The sequence below is a fragment of the Anolis carolinensis genome, chromosome 1 (genome assembly GCF_035594765.1).
Source record: "Anolis carolinensis isolate JA03-04 chromosome 1, rAnoCar3.1.pri, whole genome shotgun sequence".
NCBI lineage: Eukaryota > Metazoa > Chordata > Lepidosauria > Squamata > Dactyloidae > Anolis > Anolis carolinensis.
Window position 1 is genome coordinate 14,191,053 of NC_085841.1, and position 22,765 is coordinate 14,213,817.

The 22,765-nt window shown below is 41.6% G+C and overlaps 1 protein-coding gene across 6 annotated transcripts in view; it reads left to right on the top strand.

Moving 5' to 3' along the window:
- The window catches only part of asb3 (ankyrin repeat and SOCS box containing 3), a 71,219-nt gene that overhangs the window by 27,498 nt on the left and 20,956 nt on the right, over nucleotides 1-22,765 (top strand). For 2 of the 6 annotated variants that reach the window (XM_003216152.4, XM_062968850.1), the window contains 2 exons: nucleotides 7,363-7,569; nucleotides 10,302-10,460. The exons of 3 other annotated variants lie outside the window; for them this stretch is intronic. In XM_003216152.4, coding sequence (XP_003216200.1) covers nucleotides 7,374-7,569; nucleotides 10,302-10,460 — 355 coding nt within the window. In that variant the 5' untranslated portion in view covers nucleotides 7,363-7,373. Of the gene's footprint in view, nucleotides 136-7,362; nucleotides 7,570-10,301; nucleotides 10,461-22,765 lie in introns of all 6 variants that reach the window. One more of the 6 variants, XM_008102746.3, reaches the window with a different exon arrangement.

Here is a 22,765-nt window from a genome sequence, read left to right on the forward strand (position 1 = left end):
CTTCCCGGGAGGCGGAGGAGCGCCGCGAGAGGAAGGCGCCGCCAAGAGGGCTCCGTGCCCTGGAGGCCGCCAGGACTACACTTCCCGGCAGGCATTGCGGTGCCAGGCGGAGGGGGCGGGGCTATGCTCCAGCAGGTGGCTTATTGCAGGGCGAATCTCTGTGTTGTGCATCGCTTTAACCATATCTGGGATATTGTTACTGCAGGAGGTGCAATGGGTTAAACTGGCATGGGCAAACTTCGACCCTCCAGGTGTTTTGGACTTCAACTCCCACAATTCCGAACAGCCTACCGGTGTGATGCAGCATCTAGAAAGGCTAATGCAATTTTAGGCTCCATAAATAGTATAGTGTCTACATCTGGTTCTCAACCTGGGGTCTCCAGATGTTTTTGGCCTACAACTCCCTGAAATCCCAGCAGGTTTACCAGCTGTTAGGATTTCTGGGAGTTGAAGGCCAAAAACATCTGGGGATCCCAGGTTGAGAACGACTAGCCTAGATAGGTAGGTAAAGGTTTTTCCCTGACGTTAAGTCGAGTCGTGACCGACTCTGGGATTGGTGCTCATCTCCATTTCTAAGCCGAAGAGCCGGCGTCGTCCGTAGACACCTCCAAGGTCATGTGGCTGGCATGACTGCATGGAGCGCCGTTACCTTCCCGCTGGAGCGGTACCTATTGATCTACTCACATTTGCATGTTTTCGAACTGCTAGGTTGGTAGGAGCTGGGGCTAACTGCGGGCACTCATTCCGCTCCCAGGATTTGAACCTGGGACCTTTCGGTCTGCAAGTTCAGCAGCTCAGCGCTTTAACACCACCAGGGGCCCAGTGTGTTCCCTAGATAGAGGAAAGCAATACTCCCACTCTATTCAGTTTTGGCCAGACCTCACCTGTGTCTAGTTCTGAGCACCACAATTCAAGAAGGTATGTTTAGCTTGGAGAGAAGACAAGGGACATAATAGCCATGTTTTAATATTTTAAAGGATGTCACATTGCAGAGGAGACAAGCTTGTTTCCTGCTGCTCTGGAGACTTAGACACAGAGCAATGGATTCAAATGGCAGGAAAAGAGATTACACCCAAACATTAAGAAGGACTACCTGAACAAGTATCATTTGTTCAGGCTTAGGTGGTGGGTTGAAGTGTTTGTAAAATGCACATTGTTTTGTATACTGTTTATATTGAATGTTGTTAATGTAAGTGCAAATAAATAAATAGAAGACCTACCTGATGGCAAGAGCTGTTCAGTGCATGGTGTAATTTCCTTCTCTGGAGGATTTTAAGCAGAGCCTGATGGCTATTTGTTGGGAGTGGGTTCCTGTCTGACAAGGTGGACTGGATGATCCATGTGATCTCTTCCAACCCTAGGGCTCTATTATTTTATAACTTCCAGAAACCCTAAATAGCATCACCAAAATTGTGTTAAATTGAGAGTTCATAGTTTAAAGGTGTGCATGGTTTTTCTACCTTTGATCTAGGCTAAACAACTATAGGATTTTGGTACATTTTGGCTACCATGACTCTTATTACTTAAAGATGTTCCTTGATCTATGCTTGCCACTATAGTTCTTTTTTGCTTCAATGATGAGGATTGCCTTGTACCAACTTCTTTTGGTTCTGCAGTTACATTCATTCCTGAATAAGAATATGCTGACCATCATGGTTTATACTTTGGTTGTATCCTGATTTGATTTACAGGGCTGCCGAGTGCTGGCAGAGAAAAGGGGAAGGCGGAGGCCCGCCCAAACCAAGAGCCGTGGCAGGGAAACGCGCCGAGGAAGAACCACCGATGAGGCACCACTCGGGGGGGTTGGTAAGTCAGGACAAAGCCATGATAGTGGTCCCCATTCAGCTGGAAAGTGGCAGCAAACAAGCAACCTGCAAAGCATTTGTGGATTGTGGATGTTCCAGGAACATCATCTCCCCTGAATTAGCCGAGGGATTGGGATGCGAAAGAACGAACCTAGAATCCCCAATAGCTTTTTCGCAGTTGGACGGATCCACAGCATCGGGATCATTAGCTAAGTACAGTGCCGAAGATGTAAAGTGTAAGATAGGGAGTTGGGAAGGAAAGGTGTCATTTGTGATATCACAAATAGCCAGCTATAATGTTATACTAGGCATGCCATGGCTGGGGCAGGCCAACCCGCAAATCAACTGGGAGGATAAGAGCATGATCTTCAGGATGAAGTTGGAAGAAGGGAGCCAGGAAGTGGAGAGAGAGCCGGGGAAAAGGGGGGAGGAAGACTCTATCAGGATAGCAGAACTGGCAGATAAATTACCCCCAGAGTATCGGGATTTTGTGGACGTATTTGATGAGAAGGAAGCAGACAGTTTCCCACCGAAGCGGAGAGTTGAAGTGAAGATAGAGCTAGTCCCAGGAGCAGAGCTTCCTAAGGCAAAAATATACCCAATGTCGGCTAGGGAAAAGGAGGAACTGAGAAAATACATTGATAAAAACCTAGCGAGGGGTTTCATAGAGCCTTCAAATTCCCCTCTAGGGGCGCCTGTGTTGTTCAGGCGCAAAAAGGACCAAACGCTGAGGCTCTGCATTGACTACAGGGGCCTGAATGCAATCAGTTCTGGAAATAAATACCCCCTACCTTTAGTGAAGGACTTGATCGCCCAGTTATCGGAGGGACAGATATTCACTAAATTGGACTTAATTGAAGCATACCATAAATTGCAGATTAAACCAGAGGACAGGTGGAAGACGGCCTTCTCCTGTGCATTCGGATTATTCAATTATCGTGTGCTCCCTTTCGGTTTGTGCGGCGGAGGCGCCGCGTTCATGCAATTAATCAACGAAGTGTTGCATCCATTGTTGTACAAGGGAGTCTTTGTTTTTTTAGATGACATATTGTTAGTATCTCGGACTAAGGAGCAACACGTAGAACTAGTCAGGGAAGTCCTGCAAAAGTTGAGAGAAGCAAAACTGTATGCGAAGCTTGCCAAGTGCGAGTTCAATAAAGACCAGATAGACTTTCTGGGGTATAGGATTTCCTCCCAGGGAGTGGCGATGGACCCTGCGAAGGTAGAAGACGTGAGGGGGTGGGAAGCCCCCAAAACACGGAAGCAGCTGCAATCCTTCCTAGGGTTCGCAAACTTCTATAGAACATTTATCAAGGACTTTGCGCGCCTCACTTTGCCATTAACGGATTTGTTAAAGACTAAAGGTAGGGGAGAAACAGCCAAAGTGAAGGCCCCAGGGGCCAAACTGACCTGGACAATAGAATGCCAGGAAGCTTTCGAAGCCCTTAAAAAGCGTTTTACGGAGGAGCCTGTCCTACAGCACCCTGATATGTCTAAAGCCTTTGTATTACATTGCGATGCGTCAGACCGGGCATATGGGGCGGTTCTGCTACAGAAAGACGAGGGGGGGAACCTGAAGCCATGTGGCTATCTGTCAAAAAAGTTTAGTGATACAGAAAAAAACTGGCCGATTTGGGAGAGAGAAGCCTTAGCGATTCTAAAAGCACTAGAGTGCTGGAGACACTTCCTGGAAGGAAGTGGAACACCGTTTGAGGTGTGGACTGACCATAGAAATTTACAGTATCTAAGATCCCCTCGTAAACTATCAGCGAAGCAAATTAGATGGGCCCAATATTTCAGCCGTTTTGATTTCAGACTCAGATTCTTCCAGGGGAAACATAATATACTCGCTGACGCTCTCTCTCGGATGCCTCAGCACGGGGGAGGAATTCAGGAATCTGAAGGGAGTATTTTTCTTGATAAGCAATGGGGCCTGGCAGTACTAACTCGAGCACAAGCGGCCAAAGAAAACAAACGTACTGCCATTTCCACGGGGGGAGGAGAAATATGGGAGGAAGAGTTGAAGCGAGCGTATGGAATGGACAAATGGTTACAAACAAACAAAGAAAAGGGAGAATTGTGTGGGGATTTGGTGTTTGTAAATAAGAAATTGTATATTCCTGAATGTTTAAGACGAGAAATGTTAAGGAAGTACCATGATAACAAGGGTGCGGGTCATCTAGGCCCCACCAGGACTATTAAACTGTTGGCCAAACAATGCTGGTGGCCCGGAATGAGGAAAGACGCCAGGGGGTACGTCACGCAGTGTGAATTATGCGCAGAGGGAAAAACACCACCGGGGAAGCCCCAGGGGCTATTGCAGAAGGTGGTAGAGCCCATGAGGCCATGGGAATGCGTAGCCATGGATTTTGTAGGCGAACTACCCCCCAGCAGAGGCCACAGATACATTTGGACAATATTGGACTTATTCTCAAAACAGGCACACTTTGTGGCTCTGCCAAAACTTCCTTCAGCTGAAAAACTTGCTGATTTGTATGTGAAGCACGTATATCGCCTACATGGGTGTCCCGACAAGATAATTAGTGACCGGGGAGTCCAATTTACTGCAAAATTTTGGGGAAAATTCTTACAGCTGTTAGGAGCAGAAAGGAACCTGAGCTCGGCCTTTCATCCCGCGACCAACGGGGGGGTCGAACGTACCCAACAGACACTGTGCCAATTCTTAAGGATGTACACCAATTATAGACAGGATGATTGGGCGGACCTTCTTCCGTTTGCTGAGATGGCTTTTAACGGGGCCGTACATTCGGCCACAGGTCGTGCCCCATTCGAAATAGTATACGGACAGGAGGTGGCACCTTTCCCCAGGCTACCCGAGTGGAAGGAAGGGGAGGGCCAGACCGACGAGGAATGGCCGGCCAAAATCAAGCAAGGGTGGCGAACCGTGGTAGAGGCATTGCGGGAAACACAAAAGAAGTACAAGCTCTTTGCGGATCGTAGGCGCCGAGAGGGGGACAAATTGGGCGAAGGAGATCTGGTTTGGCTGAGCACAAAAAACCTGAAATTGGGGTTCCCATCCAAGAAATTGGCTCCACGCTATATAGGGCCATTCAGGGTAGCAAAAAGAATAAACGAAGTGACCTATGAGCTGAGGCTACCAAAGGACCTAGGAAAGGTACACCCGGTATTCCATTGCAGCCTGTTAAAAAAGTATAAAGGAACTCTGGACAGCGGAGAACAATAGTTGTGTTTAATCTTTTCCTTCCAGGACGAAGGGGAGGAGGACGCCATGTCAGAACCCTGCTACTAGAGCCTGGATGTGGCTCTGAGTTTCAGGGTCACTGACATTGATAAGACACCTGCGTCCCAGGACTCGGAGGAGAAACGGCTGATGGACTTGGCGGGGAATTTGCGCGGGGTTTTACTGAGCGGGAAGAGACTGTTCAAATGAGGGGGAGGGTATATAAAGGAGGGTTGGCCGGAGCCTCCCATTCTTGGCTTTTCTGATGTTCATGTTTCCTACAGTAAAAGTTTCTGGTGATATCACAGAGAGTCTTGTGTGTTCATTCAGGAGCGGCTGTGGTGAGCTGACACAGACCTGTACTTGAAGACAATATGCAAGCTTGAACATTGCAGTGGCCACAACTGTAAATAGTATAGCAATCTGTGGAGGCACATTACACCAGTTGTAAAAGAATGGCTCTGGCTATTGATTCACATCTGAGCTCAGTGCAAGGCCTTTATTTTTAACACCATCGGAACTCCAGTATTTGAAGGAGTTCTCTCCCTTTGCTTGTGCCTTATATATATTTAGAAAGATTTCTTCAGGTGAGTTTGTCATTGGTTCCCTTTAGGCTGAGACAACATAACTTGCCCAAGGTTAACCCAGTGGGTGTCCATGGTCGAAAGGGACTTGGATCCTGCTCTTCAAACCACTGCATCATACTGGCTTTCCAGCTGATATGACAGCTGAATATTTCCCAATTTCACAGTATTAACTCTTCTGCTATTATTTCTGGGGTGTTGTGTGGTTTCAGGGCTGTATGGCTGTGTTCTAACAGCATTTTCTCCTGACATTTCACCTTCATCTGTGACTGGCATCTTCAGAGGATCTGAAATAATCTACTTGCAACTCATATTGGCAGTATTAAAGGCAGCAGATCCTCTATGATTTTAGAAGCTAATCAGGGACTGCTGTAGTTTCTATTTGTATGGGAGCCCACCAGTGAATATCAGGTGCTGTAGGCTGTATTTCAGAGGAAGGAAGGAATGCCTAAAGTTACCTCTTAGGTATTCTTTGCCTAAGAAAACCCTATGAAACCCTATGACAGCCAACTTGAAGACATATACACAAACACACTGTAATGTTAAATGTAATCCAAGCACAAATGTTATAGGAAAAAATGAAGTTAAATGGCCTGGAGTGACATGTGTTGAAAGTGCTTTGATAGTGTGCAACTATTTGGCCGGGAGTTGGATTGACTGGTCCTTGTTGTCCCTTATAACTCGATGATTGTATAATAATGTTTTGGGTCTTACTCGTATATCACCATCATTTCCTTCTCTGAATCAGGGTTAAATGAGGACATCCTTTCCCTGTGACCATGGGATACTAGTGTTATATAATAAGATGATCTGACATAAATATTTATTGCCTGTTATTTTGTTTTCTATCTGAACAAGTCAGTGCCTCAACATAGCTCTGTATATGAAACAGAGATATTCCGCCATCAGCCTTGTCCACATAAGCCTGTATATATACAGTGTTCCCTCACTACTTCGCGGTTAACTTTTTGCGGATTTGCTGTTTTGCGGTTCTTCAATAAACTCTAAAAGACTATTATAAACCATAAAAATTACAATTTACAGCCTAAGGAAGGGAGGAAGGAGAAGCCAAAGGGAGAGAAAAGGAGCCCAAGCGGTAACAGAAGGAGAAGGAGGTGATTTATCAACACACGATTGGTTGATAAAGACTTAAAATAGTGTATAACGACTAAAATAATGTATAAATATTAAAATAGATATACTGTCCCTACTTCGCGGATTTTCACTTATTGTGGATGGTCCTGGAACATAACCCCCACAATAAGTGAGGGAACACTGTATCTCCTTAGAAGTAAATCATTTTGAGTTTATTGCCAGGTAAATAGCTTCAGCATACTTGAAAGGGACCACATTGAAATTAAGTGGGCCTTGTAATGAAATGTGGCTAGATCAATCTGTTAATTCTTCAAACATTTTAATTTATTAGAGATTGGAGACTCGGATCAGTGAAGGATAATTGTAGAATTTCACATCTTTTTCATCTAGGGCATGGCCTAACAGCAATAGTTTTCAGACATCAAAGCAGTTTGAAGTTAAGACTTCAAATGTCAGTGAGATATAAAGCAGTATCTTCATTACACATATTTGAGAGGACTTCCTTCAGATTAATTTATAATAGAGGCTCCCATCAGATAAGTTTGGCTGAGTGGATTTGTACTCCAGTGAAGTGTAATGTTTGCTGAGATAATGAATGTTGTTGACTTCCTGATCTCCAATACCTTTGAGGGATATGTGTTTATATTTTTCCTCCTTCTCTTTTCCTTTTTGTTAGACTTCTAAAAAATGGATTTTACAGAGGCCTATTCTGACAGATGCTCTGCTGTTGGCCTTGCAGCTAGAGAAGGTGATGTCAAATGTTTGAAGAAGCTCATCAGACAAGGATATAGTATTGATGTTCCTGATAACCGAGGTTGGATGCCAATCCATGAGGCAGCCTTTCATAACACAAGCAAATGCCTGAAGCATTTAATCTGTGCAGGTGAGATAAAATGAGGGTTTGCATGAGAAAAAAATAAATTAAGGAAAGCAAGCTTCTGTTTCCAGGTGCTCCACTCTGTTCTCCAGTACTGGAGTGTGAAAGGCCCCAGAAAATTCAGGATTGTCAACAAGGATGTGGCATCTCTTTCAGCGTGAAAGCTAAGTTCAGTTTCAGAGAAGGTCTTAGGGTCTTAAATTTACTGACGGGTAAAACTGAAAGACAAAAAGAGTGAGGGTCAAAATACCAAGTCATTAAATCTCTTCAAACTAGTACTTGAGCCTTAGAATGGGAAGAACTTCAGAGGAAAAAACTGTGCAACAACTGGAAGATTCCCAAACAATGATGCCATTGGGAAGAAGGCATGGCCATGTATAGAAGCTGAGAGAGCCAGATGAGGACAGAGGGTCTAAGGTTCCCTACTACAGTTTAGTTAGCACTACCTTTTGAAGTATGTTCTTGAGAAATGAACAGCACTCACCTTGCCTTGTGATGTATTGAAATAGGAGATCATCTTCATTATAAGAGTCAAAGTATCTAGAACAGTAGTTCTCAACCTGTTGGCCCCCAGATGTTTTGGCCTACAACTCCCAGAAATCCCAGCCAGTTTACCAGCTGTTAGGATTTCTGGGAGTTGAAGGCCAAAACATCTGGGGCCCACAGGTTGAGAACCACTGGTTTAGAAGTTCTTTGGTCTCTGTAGCCTGAATCCTATTACTGATTTCTACTCGGCCTGTTGAATCAGTAGTTGAGTTCTGAATTCATGCAGATGTAAATCAGATTGTAGGATTCATACCCTAAAATACAGAATTTTAATATAGTAGTGGCAGGGATGTTGTAAGACCTAAGATACTCTGTTACCCATCAGGAACTCTCTGGTTAAATGTGCCCAATAACAGTCTTTGTCCAGAAGCAGAAAATGTGGGGGGAAGTTAGAATGTATGAAAGGAAGAGGAGAAAAGGGGAAAGGAGTCAAGGAGCTCTAGTGAATGTATAACCCCATGGCATGGTTTGAGTTTATATGCAAACTGACTTATTGTCTGGTGGACAAAGTCTGTGTCAGTGAAAATGCATTACAACCTTCTGTGAAGTTTAAACTGTTGGCTAAGATCCAAATTACACAGTTAAATCTTTCATTTATGAAATGCTTCTGCCCATGACCACTCTGTAGCAAGAACAGGAATAGGCAGCCTGGTGCCCTCCAGGTAGTTTACATTACAGCTCCCATAATACTATTAGCTATTTCGACTACAGTTCATAAGAACTGTCTTTCAGGGCATTGAGATGGTTGGGCTGCTAGCCCCTATATAGAGAAAGTATAAAATTCAGTCTCTTTACAGCAGTCTGAAGAGGAGCAATCCATTGTAGCTGTTCCCAGCTCTATCCCCTCAGCTTTTACACAAGAATTCAGACAGTGTTTCCAGAATGTTCTTAAAGCAGAAGGAGAAACCTTTGTTTTCCACACATTTTGAATTTCCACTCATAGAATCCCTTGCCACTAGGCATGCTGTCAAGGGCTGCTGGGAAATGAAATCCAAAACATCTGGAGGGCCAAAGATTCTGCAGTCTTGCCTTAAAGAGGAGGAACATCCATTATGAAAATGCTTCTCTTGTCTGGTTGGCCATGCTAGGCTGAGAATGGTGGGAGATGTAGTAAACTTATTGGGAGGACATCAGCTTGCAGAAGGGTTGCTCTAAGGCAGGGTTCTCAAGCTTTTTCAGCTGCAGAGCCCTAAGGGTTCCCCAGAGCACAGTTTGAGAAACCCCTGCTCTAAGGCTTTCTCCAAGGTTTCCTCTTCCTTTACCCGCTCTCTTTACAAGCATACAGCTGTTTTAGTTGCCAGAAATGTGATGCCAGTTATTGGAAAACGACTCTGTTTTCACATAAACATTGTTTTCCTCCACCTTGCAACTACAGTATATTAATTCCCTTTGCAATTGTGAAAAGTCACCAGTTACTTGAAATCTTTGCAGTGTGAATAATGATAATGATACAAGTAAAGTTACTTTCTGGTGGACAACGGTATTTCAGTTTTTAACCTCCCACAGATTGTTAATACTCAAATGCCTGTATAAACAGAAAGGACTTTACTTGGTGGCAGAAAGAGAGCTTCCCTTGGGAATGAATTCCTAAATTTGGAGAAGCTCCCAAGAAGGCTGTCTACTGAGTACTGACCAAACATTCCTGAGATGATGGTGGGAGTAAGAGAAAGCCCTCTTCCAAGGATCTTGTCATTTTCAGATATGACTTTCAGATAATTTGAACCCATAGGTCTTGATCAGTAAGTTGAGTTGAATCAGAAACAAATCAGTATCTAGTAAAGCTGGCTTTACAGGGAAATGATACATTCCCCTGTAACACCATATTACATACAATGTTGGAAATCTCTCTGGAGTCAATGAAAAACAGGCTTCTGTCACTGTTCTCTTTTTAAAACAAGGGATATAATAATAATAATAATAATAATAATAATAATAATAATAATAATAATAATAATAATAATAATACTTTATTTGTAACCCACCCTATCTCCCTGAGGGGACTCAGGGTGGTTTCCATCAAGAGTGGCAAACATTCAGTGCCGTAATAAAACAGACAAACAACAAACCAATCAACACAATAAATAAAACATCAATATAAAGTTATAATAACTAACAAATAATAACCAAAAAGTAATAAATTAAATAAAGATATATATTTTAAACAATGTTTGATCTTCTGTTGCCATATTCAGCACCTTCTGATAACTACATAAGATCAAAGACATTTGAAGGCACTTGTTCATTACATCTTTCGGCAAGTCGGGGGAGCTTGGAGTGTGCTGCTCTTCTCCTGGAATCTGGAGCTGACCCTAATGAGCTGACTAATGATGCAACAACACCTTTATTTTTAGGTGAGTATAGTCCTGAAAATAACAATTACAATTGGCTCTCCATATTCACAGATTCTGTATCCACGGATTCAGTTATTCATAACTTGAAAATATTTTTAATTAAAAAAACACACCTTGATTTTGTATAAGGGGCACCATTTTACTATGCCATTGTATGTAATTTGTGTGTGATGCTGAAACCAAACCTTGCTAGATTCCAAGGGTCCACTGTACTGAAAATATTAGAATGAAATATGTTCAGGGCTAGCTGTGTTGGACATCTTTATTTTGAGAATATTGGGTGACATTTCCCCCATATTTGGATTTTCTCAGCTTTTCTTGTTTAATCATTTGTTACCATTAGATTAATTTACAAACTTTGGGCTTTCCCAATAAAGGTGAAAATTATTTAAAAAAATCAGCAAATGCCAAATACCTTCAAGTAATCCAAAATGTCACTTAACAACCTTATTTATCAAGTATATTGATGAGGAGTTCTCAATGTAAGAGTTGTTCAAATCATCTTGTACCTAACCAATGAGGCTCCAGAGGCAAATGTAGCTATTATTGTGTTACAGTTTTCTCTTTTGAAAGGAAGAAAATAATCTAAGAGGAGATGGAAGGCTAATGATTAAACGGTTCAGATTTCAGCTGAATTGCATTTAAATGCAACTAAATAAGTTTTACAAATATGCAGTGTTCTTATTCGGAAAATATTCAATTTCCAGGAACACTTGATGGCATGTGCCGTCAGAAATATCTGAATTGATATAGCTTAATGATAATTGGTAGTTTGGTGTTTGCATTTCTTTTTTCTTTTCTTCTTTTCTTTTTTTTTTAAATGAGACCTAACTTTTTTTTTTATAAAAAAGCAAGTCTGTTACCATAGATCAGACTGGAACTTCTTCAGATTTTTTTGTGTGTGCGTGTGTCAGAAGCGACTTGAGAAACTGCAAGTCACTTCTGGTGTGAGAGAATTGGCCGTCTGCAAGGATATTGCCCAGGGGATGCCTGGATGTTTTACTATCCTGTTGGAGGCATCTTTCATGTTCCTGCATGGGAAGCTGGAGTTGACAGATGGGAGCTCACCTTGCTCTTCAGAATCAAACCGCCGACATTTAGTCAGCAGTCCCGCCGGCACAAGGGTTTAACCCATTGCGCCATTGGGGGCTCTTCAGATGTTGGAAAGTGATACGTATCCCCCTGTATGCACATCTTCAAATTACTTGTAGTGATCCTTTGGCAAACTTATGAGGAGTGGTGGTGTTAGAGGTGGCGATTCTCTTCCTCCTCCTCCTCCTCCTTCTCAATGTATTTATATCCCTCTTTCCCCAAAACGTGGGTCTCAAAGCTACTCACAGTTTAAAACAACAATATAATTAAAATAAATAAATATTAAAATAAATGTGAATTATTTAGAGTATTAAAACAGTTTGACCCGCAAGTTAAAACAATAAAATACATTTAAAAAGATAAACACCTGCTAAAACTGTTCAGTTAATACAATACAGCACTCCCTAGGTCTTTCTTTAAAAAGATACCTTAATAAGCAATATCCTGCTTTCCAGAATCACTGTCCATATATAGTGGTAGAAAACAGAAGGAGTGGTCATAGTGAAAGAAGAACTCTAACCACAGAAGAAATCCACTGTGTCTGTAAGAAACTTTGTGATCCCTCGCACCCATATGTGGAGTGCATGGTTGTGCCTAAATACTTTCGTCATGTTATCCTCAACCAATAGTGGGCTGTTTTTTCCCCACAGGGCAGAGGATTTATAGGAAGATAAGATAGTTTCATGAATTTTCACCATTTTCCTCTTGCATAGGCTAAAGTGTAATATTTCAATCTATATTTAACAGCTGAATATGCATACTGAAACCTTCATCCATCATGCAGGTGCATTTCACAAGCCTTCTTGTAAAGCAATGCTTTTGGGTTGCCCGTTTTTGGTCTAAAATTATTTAGTCGCTTGTGCTCCCTCTATTTTATCAGTTTTATACTTATTTATGCAGTGTTTTGGACACAAAATAAATAAACAAGCCTTCTTTAAATTTATCAGAATACATATTTGGTAGCACCTCACAAAAACAGTCTGTAACATTCCTGAGCAACATTTTTGAAAATGTGGTGTTCCCATACATACATCCTTTCTCTTTGTAGATAAAATGCATCTGTTTAACACAGAGCTTTCCAGACATTTCATGTTGGTGACACATTGTTTAGACATGGAAGATTTTTTGACGAAGTAATTCAGTTTTAATGACAAACCGGGGGTTCAGTGAACATCTTAAAAGAGATAGTGACACATACATAAATTGTAATAATGAAATGTATGGGGATATCTCATGAAAATCTTTTATTTATATATTTTAAAAATATATGATTTATTGTGTTTTTCACATACTTAGAAGTTATTGTTACTTTCACGTTAACAGACCTACACACTGCAGCTGACACACTAATGTTTCATGTAACACAATTTGGAAAGGTCTGGTTGAACATTTCATGCTCCCACTATGTGTTTTTCTAAAACGCTCCTTTCCGATGCACTTTGTGTATTCTCCATTGGGTTTCTTATGTAAATTCAAGGATCCCCTGTCCTTGTTTCTTTAGTAATCTCTGAGATTACTAAATATAAGAAAAAAGTTGCTATTATTATTATTATTATTATTATTATTATTATTATTATTATTATTATTATTATTATTAAAATATGTTGCTGCAATTCCAAGTATTAGTTCATATTTTAAAGTGTTCTGAAGCCAGTGCATTGTTGAATTCACAGATGTACTTGGCAGGGACAAGCATACCATTTTTAAATATGTTAATTATATTTGTGGGCTATTCAGCCATCCCAGATATGTGCATCTCTAAATACATGATAGTGCTGGTTAGAAGATATAGAATAATATAATAATAGAGTTGTAAGAAACTGCATGGGCTATCTAGTCCAGGCATGGGCAAACCTCGGCCCTCCAGGTGTTTTGGACTTCAATTCCCACAATTCCTAACAGCCTACTTGGAGGGTTGGCATTTGCCCATGTCTGATCTAGTCCAATACCCTGCCATGCAGGAAAAGCACTATCAAAGTACCTCTGACAGACGACCATCCAGCCTCTGCTTAAAAGCCTCAAAAGAAGGCACCTCCATTACATTCCGAGTTAGTATTTAATGGTATATCACTGTCTGGGTTATCAAGATCAACAGAAAACAAGCTGCCCACCTGCCCAAATTTGTCTAATGGAATTTGCAATTTGTAGTAATTCAAGTGCTATTTTTAATGGTGTGGTGTGCATACCATCAGCTTTTAGTAAGTATAATAGTGAATAGAAATATTTATTAAAGCCAATATGTGTCCAGCAGATATAGGAGGATGAAACCTGTGGTTATGGCAATGACTCACGAGTGGAAGGAGGTGGGAGGAAATGAAATTGGAGCGAAAAATATCTGCCTGTGTTCAATGAAGCAATAGATCTTCTAAGACAAGGAAGGAGCATCCCAGAGAACCTTAATGGCCTATCTCTACCTTTACTCTTCCCTTTAGGCACATAGCTGTGTAAATGAAACCGCAAGTCTGTACTTCCAAAAGTATTATTGGTCATTGTCCAAATATGTGTCTCATGGAGTGCAGTAGATACTTTTGAGTCTCCATTTTGCACCTAGCTCTGTCAACAGCTAAAAAACCTTGTCCATCATGAAAAAAAAATTGAGTAAGGACAACTTTCCTGCATAGCTCACTAAGTCCCATCCTCAAGCTATGAAGTCTCTAGTTCCAGGCCTTGGTAGTGGGATGATCAGTAAAACATGATAACAGTATGGTTAGAGAGACGGAGGTAATTACTTAGAGGTAACCTCCTACCCACAGGTTAATAGGTAGCTAAAACTATCTGAAAACTCCAGTTGGTAATTTAGGTTGTCTTTTAAATTACGGAATTGTCATAGCTCCATACTGGCACACATGTAACTGTTTCTGAATACAGGAGAGCATTGTGCTTTCTTGATTTAATGGCTTGGCCTTTGCATATTAGCTAGCTGATTCAATAAGTGTTTACTCAAAAATGACTTTCTTCTTATAGAATTAGAGAAATAAAGTGCTGGCCATTTCTTTTATGCTGCAGTTTGTACCAACAAAGTGGTTGATTTCCCCATTAGTAGGCACTCTTCCCAGAAGATCCAATGAGATTTTGTTATGCCTCATTTGAAATAATGGGTTTATCAATATTATCAAAAAGGTAGCTAAATTCTTTCTATACTTAGTATGAGAAATTATCCATGTTTTTTGTGATTTTATTTGTGCCCTTATTATGTTTTAGTTTTATTAGCTTTTATTGGTTCTGCTACTAACCTCTATTAGTCTGTAACCACAGTATATTATTCATGTTTATTTATATTTATTATTCCTATTTATCAGTTACATTTATATGCGACTTTTCCTCCCAAGAACCCAAGGCATGGTATCTATAGTTCTCTTCTGCCTTGTTTTATTATTTGCACCAGCCCTGTGAGATAGATCACCCAGCGAGTTTATTTCTTAACTGTTTATTTTGACTCCAATATGGAACTCATGTTTTAATGGATACTTGAACTGGATTTCCAAAGCTCCAGTCTATCATGCTTAGCACTGTGTTATTCATGCTATAGTGCATACCCAGGTTTAACTTCCAGTGTCACCATTTAAAAGAATGACCGATGGAAGGACTGAGAAAAATCACTGAAACCACTGAAATTTACAGCCAGTCAGAGCAGGGAGTAATAGGTTAGATAAATCAGCATTCTGGTTTGAAATAAGGTTACTCAATTCTTACAACAGCATGCAGTAAAAATTGAGTCCTTCAAATATCTGTACATTAGGACCAGCACTTTTGCTTATAAATGAACTCTAGTCAGAGGTGAGCAATGAGTGATCGGGTTTGCAGAAAACACCAACTTATTTAAGTCCACTTCCCTTAATTTGGAGAGATCCTCTTCAAAATAAACTCTCAAAGCCGTAAATAAGTTGGTAAATAGCAAGGAAGGTTCAATGTGAACAAATGTACAGTGATATTGAAATCCAGGCTTCATCTATATGCTCATAAGATTTGAATTGGTAATGAAAAGCCCTGTGATTTTTGCAGATAGTTTGATGAAAATGTTAACCCAACGTGTAAAGTGGCATGAAAGGGGCAAGCTCAATGTTGGGCAGAAGTAGAAAAGGAATGGGAAATAAATATAATGGGGCCTTTATTTGAATCCATGGCACAAACAATTCTGGAGAAGACTGTACATTTGTACTACTGTTTCTAAAAAGAACTGAAAAGATGTAGAAGGGAGATAAGGCATGATTTGAGAAGATTTACTGAAAAGTAAAATACAAAGAAGGTTAAACAGTAAGCACGAGCTTGTATAAAGTTTCACTTTTAAGTCAACTTGTTATTATTTTACATATTGTTTCATAAATAAATACGGTTTGTTTGGGCATGCCTAGATTTTTGGACAAACTATCCCTAGTATTGTTAGAGTGATAAAGGAAGAAATATCGTCAAATGGAGGTGTAATTGGAAACCAAGTTAAATATATATCTGGGGGTTTTACAAGTTAGTTAGAAATCCCTAGGGAGTTGATCTGATTTTGTATGTTCATGTTCAGAGGGAGAAGGTAAGCTTTCCAAAACTGTTGCAATATTTTGAAGTAGTATGTGCGGAAAACACTTTTAAAACCACTGTATTATTTGGATAACTATTCAAATGGCTCATCCTGACTCTGCACAATTGGTTTTTTTTTTGTTCTAAAAATCAGTATTTGATTTTGGGCAACAAACCTTCATTTTGGTTTCAAGAGGGGAAAAGTTTAAAATGTGGTTGTCAGGAGGAGAAATCTCCCTTTCAGGGTTGCCACTCAAGACCTAGACTACAAAACAGTGCAATGCAAATCTGCACAATAACCACAGGCTTTCAATGGAATGAGGAGGAAACAACTTTGGAGCATTTCTGGCAATCCTGTCTGAGATCTTTTTGCTATTTTAAGTTTTGTTGTTGTTTTGGTCTCAGATTTTGTTTATTTTTTATTTTCAAAGGATTTCTGAGTCTGTAACAACCTGGCATGTAGGGATTTGGGGCTGTGAATTGGTAGAGTTAATACATCAATGAGAAAGGCCAGTTTGCTGAGGGAATTAAGAGCAGCCAAAGCTAATTCTTGGCTTAATGGAGAGCACAAGTCTTGTCAAGGATATGAGACTATAATATCAAGTTGGGAAAAGGTCCATGAGAGTGCACACTCTTTATTTTTTCCGCTTTGTAATATGTATTTTAAATACACACTTAAAGCAAATATAGTGAAAGACACAGCTCTATTTGAATGCCTTTTATCAGCACTTTTATGTGTTTGAGTAATAATTCCAAGGGTTATATAAATACAGTGAATCCTTGTTACTTGATGGAGTTTGCATATAAAGTGCATTTGAAACACAAATGAATTCTGTTTTTAGTCTTCGGTCCCATCTCCAAGAGATCTTTATGTAAAGTGGGTCCTTAGTATCTGGTGGAATTTGGTTTGGGATAACCCTGTGGATCCCAATGTTCAAGTTCCATTATACAGAGTGGTGTGGTAAAATGGTGCCCCTTATGTAAAATGGCTAAACCATGGTTTGATTTTTGGAAATTTGGGGGAGGGAAATATTTGCAAGCCATGGGTGGTTGACTCTATGAATACAAAAGCCGTGGATTCATAAGACTGTTATATGTAAAACTCCACCACCTTCACCAATACTTCATCTTTTAAAATATTTTTCTTTATCTAAAGCAATGGTTTGCTTTGTGGCATTTTAATCCCCCACCCCCAATTGTCTTTTAATTTCAGCATAAGCCACATTGAATGTTGGGCACCAGCTAGCATCTTTTTTACAGTTTAGAGTCAAAGGTAGCAAGCAATGTGAGTTAAAAACAAACACACTTAAAATATTAGAAACTTCAGATGTTAAAACAATTAAACAACATAGGGAAAATGGTGTGCTTCTGCCAGAAGTTGACCATAGAGTAGCACTTAAGAATCTAGAAAAACTAGAGAGGTATTCTTTATGCATATTCTAGATTCTCCAGTATAATGCTATAGGATGCTTCCACCAGATGTTGACCATCCAATTGAAGAGGTGTTCCCTATAGACATTTTCTAGGACCTCCATCACAATTCCATGGCATGTTTTTGCAGTAACTTGTTCATTTCAATAGGGTTTGCTATTTTCCACAGTTTTGCATTTTTGAAGAATGTTTCCACTGTGGATATAAGGATCGTACCATACTTTTAAAATAGCGCAATATCTTTTTAAAATTATTTTCATCTATTTATATCTATGTATTATCTATCTGCGATCACTCGTGACTGAGTATGATTGTCTTCCAGAAGTAAAGTCTCAGCAGTGGGTCTGTAAGCAGAGACTTATTCTGGATCTGCATGGTTTTCTCAGTGAGGACATAGATTTCCAAATGGAAGGTGGCCACAACAAGGGCTTGCTTGATGCATCTTCCTCTTTACACTTCACCCTTGCACCCTCTATTTGCTCCTCTTCAAAATCCACAGCACTGTTGGTAACAGCTGATCTCCAGTTAGAACACTTGAGGGCCAGGGCTTATTTCACATTTGTTAAGGTTAGCTTTAAGGTCATCTTTATATCTCTTTTGCTGTCCACTGACATTCTGTTTTCCATTCTTGAGCTAAGAGTAAAGTAACTGCTTTGGGTGACTGTGATTGGGACTTTGGATAACGTGGCCAGTACAACAAAGTTAATGGCAGAGGATTATCGCTTCAGTGCTGGTGGTCTTTGCTTCTTCCAGAACGCTGACATTTTATCCCCTTGTCTTCCCAAGAGACTTGTAGGATTTTTTGGTAGCAACGCTGATGGAATTTTCCCAGAAGTTGAGAGCGACATTTGTAGATGGTCCCTGTTTTGCAGGCATACAATAGAGTTGGAACAAGCATCTTGGTATCCCTATGAATATCCTGATCCTCAAACACTCTGCTTCATTAAATTAATGCTGCACTCACAGAGCTCAGATGGTGTTGTATTTTGATGTTGATGTCGATTTTTGTGGAGAGGTGGCTGTCTAGGAAGTGTAGCGTTCCACCATTAAGCTGTCTGTCTGGCATTGCAGAGGGATTGATTGGTGCCTGCTGGTGGAGCACTTTGGTTTTCTTGATTTTCAGTGAGAGGTCAAGCTTTTTGTAAGCTTCTTCAAAGGTGTTTGGAGTGACTTGTAGGTCTTCCTCTGGATGAGCATACACTATATTATCATCAACATATTGGAGCTCTATAACACAGCACAAGGTAAAATAGTAATCAAGAATAATCCAAAACATACATTCAGCATTGTCTTAATTCATATTTATCTTCAACATAGTTTAGATAATTTTTATGGAATAAAATGCAAGGGAGATAACTCCATCTTTTCTATATTATTTATCTTACCTCATCAGTTTGCATACAATGTTACCTTTAGTTTTGGTATCTCACTTGGAAAATTCAATTGAAAATTCTTGAAAATTTTGCTGTTCATGCAGCTCCTATTATTTTATATAGATTAATTGATTAGTTAATAATGTTTCCTTCTGTTGTAACTTCACCCCCTCTGTATTATTACTCCATAATCTGTTTTGCTTTTAATGGGCTAAATCCAAATTCAGCCTCAACTGCAATAGACAAATCAATGGGACATAGTAGGTAGTGGAAAACAAGCTGCCTTCATTTCAGTCACAGTATGCTTGTAGTTTTCTAATTTGACAGTTGTTTTTCATGCCATCACAAAACTGAAAAGATCTATTATTTGCTTATCTCTCTTAACAGCACATCACAGTTTTCATCTCGAGCAACAAATGCAATAATTGTACAGCAATTTTTCCTTCAGGCTAAGATAGCTTTAGACACATCAGTGTGTCTCGCCAGTCATTTTGTGCTACTTCATCAAAGGTTCAAGATCTTATCTGCAGACAGCAGACAAAATGAGAATATTTTCTTGAAAACATAGTATATGAAATACATAAAACTGGCTATAAACTAACATTCACTCATTCACTCTCTGTAAAGTGGAGGGATGAGAATTTCATCTATCTCTCTCTCTATCTATCTATCTATGATGCTGTACTACAAAAATGAAAAGCATGTATGAACATACCACACAACAGTACTGAAGATTTAAGAATTATGTACATTGTATTCATGTTTCCTGGAAAAGGACTTTTCTCAAATCTGGAAAGCTTTGACTATAAAATCAAATATGGGTTATGGAATTTTAAAAATACTGTATATACTCATGTGTAAGTTGACCTCTTGTATAAGTTGGGGGAGATTTTGGGTCCCAAATTCTGACTTTTGATAAGACTTCTGGATAAATCAAGGGTAATTCTTCAGATAGGAGAAGGTGCCAGTGCTGCCTCAGGGGGCCAGTGTGATGACTCATGGGCCTTGTAGTCCTGTTCCTAGTACTATTGTGGCAGACGAAGAGGAAAACATGGGATTTCCGCCGTTTCAGTCAGAATCGGAGCCTCACCACCTGGAGGATGTTTGTCCTCAAGAATGTAGCCAAACAGGCCTTGGGCAGAATTCCCCCCCGTTTTCCCGGAGGGACAATTATAATAGAGATAGGGGAGCCAGGGAGGCAAATCGCCGGAGCCTGAGAATTGCTGCCAAACAATTAGGTCTGCTTCCCTTGGGAAATTCTAAGGAGTCATGCATCTGGACAGCGTTGGGTTTCGCTTCTCGTTCTCTAGGGAAAGTGTTCTGTCGGCGGGAAAACGAGACCCAATATAGGTGCTGCTCGCAAGGGGAACTTTGCGGAGTCAATTGTTCAGCTTGAGGAGAGAGATCGTGTGTGGACTTCGTAACCCCAGTTTCTTGTTTCCCGGATCAAGTTTCCAGCCTTGCCTTGTTTCACGGACTTCTTTGGACTCTGTTCACATTTCATGTTGCCTCGTTTCAAGTTTTGAATCTAGCCAAGAACCAAGTTTATTTTCCAGCCTTGTTGTCAAGCTACATTGGACTTTAAAGACTCTGTCATTTCCCCACACTTTGCTTGGCAAAGTGCGTGTTTCGGTCAAGTGGATTATAACTTTGAACTCTAATATCTTATATTGGACAATACTTTTCTGGACTGTATTTGATCTCATCTGAAAGGTCTGCTTCTGAACTATATTCTTCACTTGTTTTATTGACTTTATATATTTCTATAATAAAGATATTAGATAGATTCTGGTCTCTGCGCATGGTTATTGGTGCTCTGCAGCTTGGGTCCTGACAGTTTGACTCCGCCACCTTAAGCACCAAACAACCTAAGGCCAGAATGTCTACAGGAACCGGAGCGGAGGCTCAACCGGCCAGTTACACCATTTCCCAAGAAGAATTCAATAGAATCCGTGATACTCTCCGAACGCAGGAGAGTGAAATAATGGGCTTGAAGGAACGCGGAGTGCGTCGTCCTGCCCTAGCGCTACCAACCAAGTTTTCCGGAGAAGCTTCCAAGGTTCATGTTTTCCGTCGCCATTGTCAGGCGTACTTAGAAGCCCGCCAAGCCGAATTTGCCCAAGAAGATGTCAAAGTGGCATGGATCTACAGTCTCCTAGATGGGCCTGCGGCCAACTGGGCGACGGCGCTGTTTGATGCGGGTTCCACGCACCTAAGTTCTGCGCAAAGTTTCCTGAACCACCTTAGAAAGACCTGGGGGATCGAAGATGACAAGGAGGCGGCCGGCCATAAACTCCGGCGTCTCTTCCAAGGGGACAGGCCGTTGTCCCGGTACATAGCCGAGTTCCGGGTGCTGGCTCAGAACACCGGCTGGAACGATATAGCCCTTAGAGGACAGTTTCGTGAGGGCCTCAACTTCGAGATGCAGGAAGAGATCTCTAAGGTGGATCCTCCAAGGACTCTTGAGAGACTCATCAGCCAGTGTCTACGTGCCGAAGCCCTGATAGCCAACAAAAAACAGTGGCTCCGAGGCCAGAGTGGGAGAGCCGGAGTGAAACCCCCCGCTTCTACCAGTGTTCAGCCACGTCCAGCATGGAGAGCCCCACCGCCAGCCCCAAACCCCATGGGTAGCGAGGAGGAGCCGATGCAGTTGGGCAATGTCCGCCCCAGACTGGATGTTGCCGAAAAGGCCCGCCGCCAACGTTTGAATTTGTGTTGGTACTGCGGGAATGGGGGCTACTTCGCCAGAGAATGTCCAGCCAAAAGGAAGCCCGCCGCCCGCCTAGCGGCGGCGTCCTCCATGGAGCCGGAAACGGCCGAGGCGGCTGGAGCCAAGCCGGCGGGGGAAGCCAGCGACCGGGCGTAGAGAGGCTCGCCAACCCGGTCAAAAACTCCACTCAAGAGCCACAAACCGGGGTCCTATTTCTCCTGGTGGTCACGCTGTGGTCAGTGAAAAAAGGACCCGTCATGATCCATGCCATGATAGATTCAGGGGCAACAAACAACTTCATCGATAGAGAGTATGCCGACTCTCTGGGATTACAATATCATGATTTCAAGAATGCCCGGGTGGTGCAGGCCATAGATGGCCGTCCCCTAAAGACAGGTCCAGTAAGCCAATGGACTGAACCCACCAGGATGTGGATAAGGGAACACATGGAAGAAATTTCCTTCTTCGCTACCGAGGTTTCCCACTTCCCTGTGATTTTGGGGATTCCATGGCTGACACTCCACGACCCAAACATCTCCTGGTCCAACAGAACTGCAGTTTGCCTCAAGATATTGCCAAAACCATTGTCTAGTAGCCAAGGTCTGTCATGCCACGGACGCTGAGCCCATCATCACCTTGCCCAAGAAATATTCGGACTTTTGGAATGTTTTCAATGAAAAGGAAGCCGAGAAACTACCCCCACATAGACCCTACGACTGTGCCATTGACTTGGTGGAGGGGGCCCCGATTCCGCGAGGACACCTCTACTCCCTGACTGAACCAGAGCAAGAAGCTCTCAGGGAGTTTATAGAGTCAAACCTTCGCAAGGGGTTCATCAGACCCTCTCAATCCCCAGCTGCTTCCCCAGTGATGTTTGTGAAAAAGAAGTCAGGGGACCTACGCTTGGTTGTGGACTATAGAGCATTGAACAATATCACGAAGCGGAATCGCTACCCCCTGCCTTTGATCTCAGACCTATTAGACCGGCTCCGAGGGGCCAAGGTTTACACCAAGCTGGATCTCCGGGGGGCTTATAATCTAGTTCGCATCAGAGAAGGGGACAAATGGAAAACCGCCTTCCAGACCAAATTCGGATTATTTGAGTCCCTAGTCATGAATTACGGATTATCCGGAGCTCCCGCAACATTCCAGCATTTTGTTAACGATATCTTCCAGGATTATCTAGATCG